The sequence below is a fragment of the Bombina bombina genome, chromosome 2 (assembly GCF_027579735.1).
Source record: "Bombina bombina isolate aBomBom1 chromosome 2, aBomBom1.pri, whole genome shotgun sequence".
NCBI classification, from domain to species: domain Eukaryota; kingdom Metazoa; phylum Chordata; class Amphibia; order Anura; family Bombinatoridae; genus Bombina; species Bombina bombina.
In genome coordinates, this window is record NC_069500.1 from 428151775 (window position 1) to 428161667 (window position 9893).

General features: G+C 39.4%; 1 protein-coding gene across 1 annotated transcript in view; it reads left to right on the forward strand.

Moving 5' to 3' along the window:
- Positions 1–9893, forward strand: part of GGT5 (gamma-glutamyltransferase 5) — a 134627-nt gene that overhangs the window by 100673 nt on the left and 24061 nt on the right. Inside the window, 1 exon segment of the mRNA XM_053699795.1 lies at positions 3399–3511. Within this exon segment, the coding sequence (XP_053555770.1) occupies positions 3399–3511 (113 nt within the window).

Genomic DNA, 9893 nt, shown 5'->3' on the forward strand with positions numbered 1-9893 from the left:
TCCAGTAGCTACTGAATTGCTGTCAAAGTTATAGGCATATAGGGTCTGGCCTTACCTTTACTATACGTGTTGAGTATGTGCATAATCTGTCTTCCAACTGCAGTAGGTACAAAATAAATTGCATTATTGAGTTGTTCCTCATGCCTGGTCATTATAAGTAGTGTAATATATATGGTAAAAGCATGAGCGAGGCTTCCATTATTATTGAAATTATTTTATACTTAAATAAAGACATATATATATTAAAAGGGATCACCAACACTTATACACAATACTCCAACATGCACCAACATAAGCTTAAATAGCTTGAAGTGTAACTGTTTTTCTGTGTTTCAAACACCGTGTGCATAAGTCAATATCTGTGTATTAATGATCCAATGGTGCATAAGTGGAAGGAATGTATAATCAATATTTATAACGATACTGTAAAAATATCCAGCACCCGGTACCAGAGTTCAATTTTTGCAAAGACACAAATAAGATATCCTTTCTCTTAGTTTTTACAGGAAACTTTTGGCATCCATATTACACCATAAAACCTATATTATTCAGTGATGGTGTCCCACACCGGTAAATTTACAAATGTATTGATCAATATGGTAAACCGGTCCTACTCACTGCAGGAAGGGTGGATGTCTGTTCCGACTGATGTCTCTCGTCTCCTGTTTGTCCGACGCTGTGCACACCGGCTTGTCAGCTCAGTAATTGCACGTTGCTCAGGCAGCTGCTACTCAGAAAAAAAGTTCATGAAATTGCAAATACTTCCAAACAGCGTTTCCCACACGCTGGTAATTGACAAAATACTTCAGAAGGGGTAGGAAGAAATGCAGGCTGCACTGTCTTGGTTGTTCGTAAAATACAAAAACTTTTATTTCATCTCTTTAAAATATTTACAAGCACATCTCTTGGTAGTTACCCACACACACAGGGAGAAAGGCTGCCTTCCTCCCAAGACAGTGCAGCCTGCATTTCTTCCTACCCCTTCTGAAGTATTTTATATATTAAAAGGGGCAGAGCTTTTATACCTGGGTTGTTCTTGGCCCCTAGGTCAGAAATTACTAGCATGGAGGTTTCTTTTTGGAATGGGCAGTGTATGATTAGAATGCATGCCTATAACTATGGTTGTTAAATAAAATTAGCTCTGTGTGTCAGGTTGTCAGTGTTTAAGGGACACTAAACCCACATTTTTTTCTTTCATGGTTCAGATAGAGCAGCAATTTTAAGCAACTTTCTTATTTATTCCTATAATAAATTTTTCTTCGAGCTACATTCAGTGACTAAATAGCGTGCCTGCGAGGCGCTTATGTAAATTAAGACCCGTTCAATAGAGCCAGAAACGGCGGAGCGGGTCCATCTTCAAGACATGCGACGCAGAGCATCCTCTTCTGACGATGACTACCCGACGAATGAAGGTTCCTTTAAGTGACGTCATCCAAGATGGCGTCCCTTAGATTCCGATTGGCTGATAGAATTAAGGTAGAAAAAAATCCTATGGGCTGATCCCGGATGGATGAAGATAGAAGATGCTGTTTGGATGAAGACTTCTGCCGTCTGGAGGACCACTTCTGCCCGGCTTGGATGAAGACTTCTGCCCGTCTGGAGGACCACTTCTGCCCGGCTTGGATGAAGACTTCTGCCCGTCTGGAGGACCACTTCGCCCAGCTTGGATGAAGACGTCTCCCGGTAAGTCGATCTTCAGGGGGTTAGTGTTTTTTAAGGGTGTATTGGGTGGGTTTTATTTTTAGGTTAGGGCTTTGGGCCGCAAAAGAGCTAACTGCCCTTTTAAGGGCAATGCCCATCCAAATTCCCTTTTCAGGGCAATGGGGAGCTTAGGTTTTTTAGATAGTATTTTATTTAGGGGGGGTTGGTTGTGTGGTTGGTGGGTTTTACTGTTGGAGGGGTTGTTTGTATTTTTTTTTACAGGTAAAAGAGCTGATTACTTTGGGGCAATGCCCCGCAAAAGGCCATTTTAAGGGCTATTGGTAGTTTAGTTTAGGCTAGGGTTTTTTTATTTTGGGGGGGCTTTTTTTATTTTGATAGGGCTATTAGTTATATTGTAGCTAGCTTAGGATTTATTTTATAAGTAAGTATTTAGTTTTAAATAGGAATAGTTTAGGTAATGATAGGATTTTTATTTAGATTTATTTAAATTAGATTTAAATTAGGGGTGTTAGGTTTAGGGGTTAATAAGATTATTAGATTGGCGGTGGGCTCAGGGAGCGGCGGTTTAGGGTTTAATAACTTTACTTAGTTGCGGCGGGGTCCGTGAGCAGCGGGATAGGGGTAAAATAGTGTAGTATAGTGGCAGTGTTTAGTGACGGTATACCAATAAAGCTGGGAAAAAGCCGAAGAGCAGCGAGATCGATGACTGTTAGTTAACAACAGTCCGCTGCTCATCGCCCCGTACTTGGTGCGTGGCTTTTTGACAGCTTTTTTTGTAACTTTGGAGACCGTATTCTGGTCCGTGGCAGCGATGTTAGGCGATCTTAGGCGAGCGTATTGGTGCTGTCGAATGCAAGTAAGTTGACGGCTTGATAAATAGGCCCCATTGTGTTCATTTGAATAAATTATTTGCTGCTTTGAATCAGAGCTGCCCCCTGTGCTTTTTTGTAGATTTGATGTTTATGTGGGAAACGCTTACAACAGTGTTTGACACAGGAGCAGCACTTTCATCTTCTTGTGGCAGCTGCGAGTTCAACATATCTATGAATGCATAGTGATTGGAGGACATAAGGACATTTAGACAATTGTTTTCCCCTTTTGATCTGCAATATATTATGTGTTTTACATTTAGAAACATTATTGCTGTATTGTTGAGATGCGCTTTAGTAAATCTATTTGTTTAGTGAATAATTTCTGTTACATAAATAAAGAAATTACTTTAATGTCCCTTTATAAAGATGTAATGCTAGGGAAGAAAACATAATCGTGCAATACATTTTTCCTTAAATACAGTTTATAAGCTTAGTATTATTCCCCACATCCCTCTAGTCATGGTTGCCGCCATATTGAAATCTGTCTTTCACTGCATTCCAGTTAGGGTTGCCACCTCGGCCATGTTTTCCTGGACACTTATGAGTTACACATGCTGCAGGGTGTGCAGGGAGGAACATGAATAGTGCTGTCCAGAATCACTATTTGTGTGCTGTCCAGGTGTGCAATTCATGCTGCCCTCTGCACACCCTGCAGCATGTGTAACTCATAAGTGTCCAGGAAAACATGGCCGAGGTGGCAACCCTAATTCCAGTGCTGATGTGTTTGCACAAGTCCAGTTACTCTCCTTTCGATACCTGCAGTGTAGATTCCATAATACAGCAACTGTGATTAGAGGGAGGTGCATGAAATGTATTTAAAATGTGTTTAGTGTCCCTTTAAATCTGGGTTACTATGTTATCTAGGAGAACGCCCTCCATCATCCATGACCCCAAGCATTCTCATATCTAAGGACAAGAAATTTCAGCTGGTGATTGGTGGATCTGGGGGAAGTTTTATCACAAGCGCCACTGCACTGGTATGTATTTGTGCGCTTGTCTCTTGTAGTCAACGCTATTCCAACACTAAAAATCTTGCGGTCACATGTTTATAAAAAAAAACCCGTGTTTTTTTAATGTCCCTCCCTCTTTAATGCTATAATCTCTTTAAAGCATGTGTATGCATCAATTTTTAATCCAGTACACAAAAATAAGAAATGCCACATGGAATTTTTTTTGCATGTACTGCTTTTCAAATGTAACTAGTTCTAGACAAGAATTTGTCATTTTTAAATTCAGAACATATTTCCTCTTTATCACACAAAACACGTTTGTATTAATTCTGTTCCTCTTTCTCTACTGCTGGGGTGTACAGCCCTGGCCTACAACTGCAATGTAATGCATTAGCCTTTTATAACATGTAGGGCTGATGATCTAAAGGTCTCGCACTGGCGAGATTATTAAATCCGTATACGTCAGGGGCATATACTGCATTTTTTATGGGGAGGAGATGCAGACATAACAAAAGTGCACAATAAAATTTTGTGTTTTAAACATCTTACAAAATGAATAATTGAACCATTCACTCAAAAATATGCAAGAAAAATAAAACCAAGTATGAAGTTCTGAAGGTTTAGATCATCGGCACCAATCTGGCAGTAGCACAGTCATTAATTGATAGGCATAATCTATGTACATACTTGTTAACACTGCTTTGTTCCTGCTATTTCACATTAGTACACTCAAGCTGTATAGCTGCAGGATACTACCCGCCTTTATATCTCTTTAATCTTCTATCTTCCATACACATATAGTGGATTTGTTACTCCAAATATGTAGTAAAAGACAATGGGGTAGATCTATCAAACCCCGGGTGGATATGATTCGCTATAGCGAATCATGTCCACCCTGCATCGCTAAATGCCGACAGCATATGCTGTCAGCATTTACCCCAACTGTCCTGATTTTCGTGGAACAGTCCCGATTTTAGGGGTCTGTGCCGCTGTCCCGAGTTGCTATCCATCTGTCCCAAGTTGCCCCATTTATTATTATTATTTTTTCTATTGGGCCCATACTCAGAAGAAGCTGGCTTTTCTCTCCCAGGGTTAGATACCTGTTAGATTCTCTATGGAAAAGGAATAATGTGTGGGTTAAGCAGTAGTAAGAAGGCTGTATACCCTCTGACCTCAGGTAATGGTGACCTCTAACCTCTGGTAGTGATGATGTCTAACCCCTGGTGATAATACTAGCATGCCTTCAGTTTTATACGATGAGCAGTGCTAACACCAGGGTAACGAACAGTGGCAGCCTCAGACTGCCAGCTAATGTGCTTGCATGTGTAAGTGTATGCTATGTAGTGTGTAGTGTCTGTGTATCTGCCTGTATAAGTGTATGCTATGTAGTGTGTGTGTATCTGCATGTGTAGGTGTATGCTATGTAGTGTGTGTGTATCTGCATGTGTAGGCGTATGCTATGTAGTGTGTGTGTATATCTGCATGTGTAAGTGTATGCTATGTAGTGTGTGTGTGTACCTGCATGTGTAAGTGTATGCTATGTAGTGTGTGTGTGTATCTACATGTATAAGTGTATGCTATGTAGTGTGTGTGTGTATAACGAACAGTGGCAGCCTCAGACTGCCAGCTAATGTGCTTGCCAATCCCAGGACCCCATACAATGAATTACAGATACCCATATATGATGTAGTGTGTGTGTGTCTATCTGTATCTATAAGTGTGTGTGTATATCTGCATGTATAGGTTTATGCTATATAGTGTATCTGCATGTATAAGTGTATGCTATGTAGTGTGTATGTGTATCTGTATGTATAAGTGTATGCTATGTAGTGTGTGTGTGTGTGTGTATCTACATGTATAAGTGTATGATATGTAGTGTAGTGTTTGTGTGTATCTGCATGTGTAAGTGTATACTATGTAGTGTTTGTGTGTATCTGCATGTATAAGTGTATACTATGTAGTGTTTGTGTGTATCTGCATGTATAAGTGTATACTATGTAGTGTTTGTGTGTATCTGCATGTATAAGTGTATGCTGTGTAGTGTCTGTGTATCTGCCTGTATAAGTGTATGCTATGTAGTGTGTATGTGTATCTGTATGTATAAGTGTATGCTATGTAGTGTGTGTGTGTGTATCTACATGTATAAGTGTATGCTATGTAGTGTTTGTGTGTATCTGCATGTGTAAGTGTATACTATGTAGTGTTTGTGTGTATCTGCATGTGTAAGTGCATACTATGTAGTATGTGTGTGTATCTGCATGTATAGGTTATGCTGTGTAGTGTCTGTGTATCTGCCTGTATAAGTGTATGCTATGTAGTATGTGTGTGTATCTGCATGTATAGGTGTATGCTGTGTAGTGTCTGTGTATCTGCCTGTATAAGTGTATGCTATGTAGTGTGTGTGTGTATCTGTATGTATAAGTGTGTGTATCTGCATGTATAAGTGTATGCTATGTAGTGTGTGTGTCTGCATGTATTAATGTAAGCTGTGTGTGTGTGTGTATCTGCCTGTATAAGTGTATGCTATGTAGGGTGTGTGTGTATCTGCATGTGTAGGTGTATGCTATGTAGTGTGTGTGTATCTGCATGTGTAGGTGTATGCTATGTAGTGTGTGTGTGTATCTGCATGTATAAGTGTATGCTATGTAGTGTGTGTGTGTATCTGTATGTATAAGTGTATGCTATGTAGTGTGTGTGTGTATCTGCATGTGTAAGTGTATGCTATGTAGTGTGTGTGTGTATCTGCATGTATAAGTGTATGCTATGTAGTGTGTGTGTGTATCTGTATGTATAAGTGTATGCTATGTAGTGTGTGTGTGTGTGTGTGTATCTGCCTGTATAAGTGTATGATATGTAGTGTGTGTGTATCTGCATGTGTAAGTGTATGCTATGTAGTGTGTGTGTATCTGCATGTGTAAGTGTATGCTATGTAGTGTGTGTGTATCTGCATGTATAAGTGTATGCTATGTAGTGTGTATGTGTATCTGCATGTATAAGTGTAAGCTATGTAGTGTGTGTGTATCTGCATGTATAAGTGTATGCTATGTAGTGTGTGTGTATCTGCATGTATAAGTGTATGCTATGTAGTGTGTGTATCTGTATGTATAAGTGTATGCTATGTAGTGTGTGTGTGTGTGTATCTGCCTGTATAAGTGTATGCTATGTAGTGTGTGTGTGTGTGTATCTGCATGTGTAAGTGTATGCTATGTAATGTGTGTGTGTATGTGTAGGTGTATGCTATGTAGTGTGTGTGTATCTGCATGTGTAAGTGTATGCTATGTAGTGTGTGTGTGTATCTGCATGTGTAAGTGTATGCTATGTAGTGTGTGTGTATATGCATGTGTAAGTGTATGCTATGTAGTGTGTGTGTATATGCATGTGTAAGTGTATGCTATGTAGTGTGTGTATCTGCATGTGTAAGTGTATGCTATGTTGTGTGTGTGTGTATCTGCATGTGTAGGTGTATGCTATGTAGTGTGTGTGTGTATCTGCCTGTATAAGTGTATGCTATGTAGTGTGTGTGTGTATCTGCCTGTATAAGTGTATGCTATGTAGTGTGTGTGTGTGTGTGTATCTGCCTGTATAAGTGTATGCTATGTAGTGTGTGTGTGTGTATCTGCCTGTATAAGTGTATGCTATGTAGTGTGTATCTGCATGTATAAGTGTATGCTATGTAGTGTGTGTGTATCTGCATGTATAAGTGTATGCTATGTAGTGTGTGTGTGTATCTGCCTGTATAAGTGTATGCTATGTAGTGTGTATCTGCATGTATAAGTGTATGCTATGTAGTGTGTGTGTATCTGCATGTATAAGTGTATGCTATGTAGTGTGTGTGTGTATCTGCATGTGTAGGTGTATGCTATGTAGTGTGTGTGTATCTGCATGTGTAAGTGTATGCTATGTAGTGTGTGTATCTGCATGTGTAAGTGTATGCTATGTAGTGTGTGTATCTGCATGTGTAGGTGTATGCTATGTAGTGTGTGCGTGTGCATCTGCCTGTATAAGTGTATGCTATGTAGTGTGTGTGTGTATCTGCCTGTATAAGTGTATGCTATGTAGTGTGTGTGTGTGTATCTGCCTGTATAAGTGTATGCTATGTAGTGTGTATCTGCATGTATAAGTGTATGCTATGTAGTGTGTGTGTGTGTATCTGCCTGTATAAGTGTATGCTATGTAGTGTGTATCTGCATGTATAAGTGTATGCTATGTAGTGTGTGTGTATCTGCCTGTATAAGTGTATGCTATGTAGTGTGTATCTGCATGTATAAGTGTATGCTATGTAGTGTGTGTGTGTATCTGCCTGTATAAGTGTATGCTATGTAGTGTGTGTGTGTGTATCTGCCTGTATAAGTGTATGCTATGTAGTGTGTATCTGCATGTATAAGTGTATGCTATGTAGTGTGTGTGTATCTGCCTGTATAAGTGTATGCTATGTAGTGTGTGTGTGTGTATCTGCCTGTATAAGTGTATGCTATGTAGTGTTTATCTGCCTGTATAAGTGTATGCTATGTAGTGTTTATCTGCATGTATAAGTGTATGCTATGTAGTGTGTGTGTATCTGCCTGTATAAGTGTATGCTATGTAGTGTGTGTGTGTGTGTATCTGCCTGTATAAGTGTATGCTATGTAGTGTTTATCTGCATGTGTAAGTGTATGCTATGTAGTGTGTATGTGTATCTGCATGTATAAGTGTAAGCTATGTAGTGTGTGTGTATCTGCATGTATAAGTGTATGCTATGTAGTGTGTGTGTATCTGCATGTATAAGTGTATGCTATGTAGTGTGTGTATCTGTATGTATAAGTGTATGCTATGTAGTGTGTGTGTGTGTGTATCTGCCTGTATAAGTGTATGCTATGTAGTGTGTGTGTGTGTGTATCTGCATGTGTAAGTGTATGCTATGTAATGTGTGTGTGTATGTGTAGGTGTATGCTATGTAGTGTGTGTGTATCTGCATGTGTAAGTGTATGCTATGTAGTGTGTGTGTGTATCTGCATGTGTAAGTGTATGCTATGTAGTGTGTGTGTATATGCATGTGTAAGTGTATGCTATGTAGTGTGTGTGTATATGCATGTGTAAGTGTATGCTATGTAGTGTGTGTATCTGCATGTGTAAGTGTATGCTATGTTGTGTGTGTGTGTATCTGCATGTGTAGGTGTATGCTATGTAGTGTGTGTGTGTATCTGCCTGTATAAGTGTATGCTATGTAGTGTGTGTGTGTATCTGCCTGTATAAGTGTATGCTATGTAGTGTGTGTGTGTGTGTGTATCTGCCTGTATAAGTGTATGCTATGTAGTGTGTGTGTGTGTATCTGCCTGTATAAGTGTATGCTATGTAGTGTGTATCTGCATGTATAAGTGTATGCTATGTAGTGTGTGTGTATCTGCATGTATAAGTGTATGCTATGTAGTGTGTGTGTGTATCTGCCTGTATAAGTGTATGCTATGTAGTGTGTATCTGCATGTATAAGTGTATGCTATGTAGTGTGTGTGTATCTGCATGTATAAGTGTATGCTATGTAGTGTGTGTGTGTATCTGCATGTGTAGGTGTATGCTATGTAGTGTGTGTGTATCTGCATGTGTAAGTGTATGCTATGTAGTGTGTGTATCTGCATGTGTAGGTGTATGCTATGTAGTGTGTGCGTGTGCATCTGCCTGTATAAGTGTATGCTATGTAGTGTGTGTGTGTATCTGCCTGTATAAGTGTATGCTATGTAGTGTGTGTGTGTGTATCTGCCTGTATAAGTGTATGCTATGTAGTGTGTATCTGCATGTATAAGTGTATGCTATGTAGTGTGTGTGTGTGTATCTGCCTGTATAAGTGTATGCTATGTAGTGTGTATCTGCATGTATAAGTGTATGCTATGTAGTGTGTGTGTATCTGCCTGTATAAGTGTATGCTATGTAGTGTGTATCTGCATGTATAAGTGTATGCTATGTAGTGTGTGTGTGTATCTGCCTGTATAAGTGTATGCTATGTAGTGTGTGTGTGTGTATCTGCCTGTATAAGTGTATGCTATGTAGTGTGTATCTGCATGTATAAGTGTATGCTATGTAGTGTGTGTGTATCTGCCTGTATAAGTGTATGCTATGTAGTGTGTGTGTGTGTATCTGCCTGTATAAGTGTATGCTATGTAGTGTTTATCTGCCTGTATAAGTGTATGCTATGTAGTGTTTATCTGCATGTATAAGTGTATGCTATGTAGTGTGTGTGTATCTGCCTGTATAAGTGTATGCTATGTAGTGTGTGTGTGTGTGTATCTGCCTGTATAAGTGTATGCTATGTAGTGTTTATCTGCATGTGTAAGTGTATGCTATGTAGTGTGTGTGTATCTGCATGTATAAGTGTATGCTATGTAGTGTGTGTGTGTGTATCTACATGTGTAAGTGTATGCTATGTAGTGTGTGTGTA